Source organism: Octopus bimaculoides, chromosome 12, assembly GCF_046866305.1.
Source record: "Octopus bimaculoides isolate indiv1 chromosome 12, ASM4686630v1, whole genome shotgun sequence".
NCBI lineage: Eukaryota > Metazoa > Mollusca > Cephalopoda > Octopoda > Octopodidae > Octopus > Octopus bimaculoides.
Window position 1 is genome coordinate 17,237,479 of NC_142939.1, and position 2,500 is coordinate 17,239,978.

At 39.9% G+C, this 2,500-nt stretch overlaps 1 protein-coding gene across 3 annotated transcripts in view; it reads left to right on the forward strand.

Annotated features, from left to right (window-relative positions):
* The window catches only part of LOC149133047 (uncharacterized), a 107,876-nt gene that overhangs the window by 96,492 nt on the left and 8,884 nt on the right, over positions 1–2,500 (forward strand). For all 3 annotated transcript variants that reach the window (XM_089360852.1, XM_089360850.1, XM_089360851.1), the window contains exons 2-3: positions 1,158–1,247; positions 2,090–2,349. In XM_089360852.1, coding sequence (XP_089216978.1) covers positions 1,169–1,247; positions 2,090–2,349 — 339 coding nt within the window. In that variant the 5' untranslated portion in view covers positions 1,158–1,168. The remainder of the gene's footprint in view (positions 1–1,157; positions 1,248–2,089; positions 2,350–2,500) is intronic.

Genomic DNA, 2,500 nt, shown 5'->3' on the forward strand with positions numbered 1-2,500 from the left:
AATCTTGACATCAGTGTCGTCTCAGGTGACATTTTCATATCGCAAAGCTGGAATAAATACTGCAAGGACTTTTTTGTTCGACGCTCTGTTTTCTGCCATTTGGGTTCGCTCTTGATTCACACTACTTTTAGCGGCCCCAAAAGGACGGAAGGCAAAGGTAATCTTCGCGGGATTTGAAGTCAGAGCGCAAAGTTTCGAAGCAAATACCATGAAACAACTCTTATACACACACACAGAAACACACACACACACACACACACACACACACACACACACACACACACACAATACATACATATAAATATACATATCTATACATATCATATTTCAATTGTGCACAGTCTCTCTTCTCTATCCCAAATCATTATATCCGGTCAGTTGTACATACATTTTATTGAGGTCTTCACTGGTACATTCCCTCAGTATTCTATTGATGGAGATGTTACTAATTTGGTTTATAGTTTTCCCCCTTTTCACAACCATATAACAACATTTATCCTGACCAAACTCCAACCCTACATCCTTTGAGAATGCTGTAATTAGGTCAAGGCTCTTTTTCATCTCATGCATAGTCTTTGCATAAAGTTTTAAGTCATCCATAAAGAAGCAGTGTGCAATTTTGGTATTTCTGTTTCCTTCTGAACCAGTGAGATATCCTTCAGACTTCCTTAACATGAATGACAAGGTGTTTACAGAAAGTATAAACAACATCACAGAGAGACTGTCCCCTTGGGATATGCCTTTGCGATACTCTATTCTATCGGTGATAATACAGTCACTCTTTGTGTTTAATTTCAAGATGGTCGCCCACGATGAAGTCAGGTCAGCTATGGCTTTGACTATTCTCACTGGAACTTTAGCAAGTTGAAGGGCTTCTAACATTCATGAGAGGGGAACAGAGTCAAAGACTTTCTTGTAGTCTAGCCTCATTGAAACTAGGTTCCTCCTATGCTCTCGCACCTCTGACATCACAGTTTTGTTGATTAACAATTGCTCGGCACATCCCTAGACTCCCTTCTTCTCAGCTGCTTGTTCTGCTGTGATGTTATTTCACAATGTTCCTGTATGTATGCATGTATGTATGTATGTGTGTGTGTATGTATGTGTGTATGTATGTGTGAGTACGCATCATGTTATTTTATTCATTGTCATTTCAGACGCAGCCAAGATGCTGGTAATATTGTGGATTACGTCCGTCTTTTTATTTTTGTGCCAGGGAGCCATCGGAAAAAAAAGCGCTGATGAAGGTGACATTTTTTCCTTAATCTTTGTTGCTGTTTTTGTTGATCAGCCCATGTGTACATATGAATGTCTGTGTGAGTGTGTGTGTGTGTATATATATATATATGTATTTTGTGTGTGTGTATATATATATATATGTATTTTGTGTGTGTGTATGTGTGTGTCTGTTTGTTTGTTTGTCTATCTGTCTGTCTGTCTGTCTGTCTTTATACCTGAGTTTAAGCCGGATTACCGCTTGGTATGTTTACGTCCCCGTAATAAAGCGGTTCGGCAAAGGTGCCCTAAGCCACAATTCCCTTTAAAGGTAAATAAGGCGCTGGAGTGGCTGTGTGTTAAGTAGCTTGCTTACCAACCACATGGTTCCGGGTTCAGTCCCACTGCGTGGCACTTTGGGCAAGTGTCTTCTACTATAGCCTCGGGCCAACCAAAGCCTTGTGAGTGGATTTGGTAGACGGAAACTGAAAGAAGACCGTCGTATATATGTTTATATGTGTGTGTGTGTGTGTGTGTGTGTGTGTGTGTGTGTGTGTGTGTGTGTGTGTGTGTGTGCTTGTGCGTCTGTGTTTGCCCCCCCCCCAACATCACTTGACAACTGATGCTGGTGTGTTTACGTCCCCGTAACTTAGCGGTTCGGCAAAAGAGACCGATAGAATAAGTACTAGGCTTCCAAAGAATAAGTCCTGGGGTCGATTGGCTCGACTAAAGGCGGTGCTCCCGTATGGCCACAGTCAAATGACTGAAACAAGTAAAAGAGTAAAGAGTAAGTAAATGAATAAATAAATAAATGAAACGTTTTGACTCCTTGTTTATGATTGGTCGATAATATTTAGTTCATCTCGATTTGCAGCAATCGTCCATTGGACTTTCAATTTCACCACTGCTACAGATACCATCGCAGATTCCGACGCTAACCAACGATTTATTCTCCATGGAACTCTTGCAAGATCTGATACGATTTTTCTAAACGAAAATAACAGATCTACAAGATTTCAGAAAGGCCAGATCGACGAATTTAACGTGACAACACGTGACATCGGAAGATTGACAAACATTACATTTTGGAATGATAGAACGGGCCAAGCTGGACCAATCTGGAATATTGAAAAGGTAAAATAAAAAGAAGTATATTGTTACATTTCAGGACAGTAATTTTTTTTTTTTTTTTGCCAATAACCACACGCACTTTATACTCGTTCTTCGCTTCAGATTTATTATTGATCTTATTTTACTGTTTTGTCTAAAATCTTTCGTCACACAT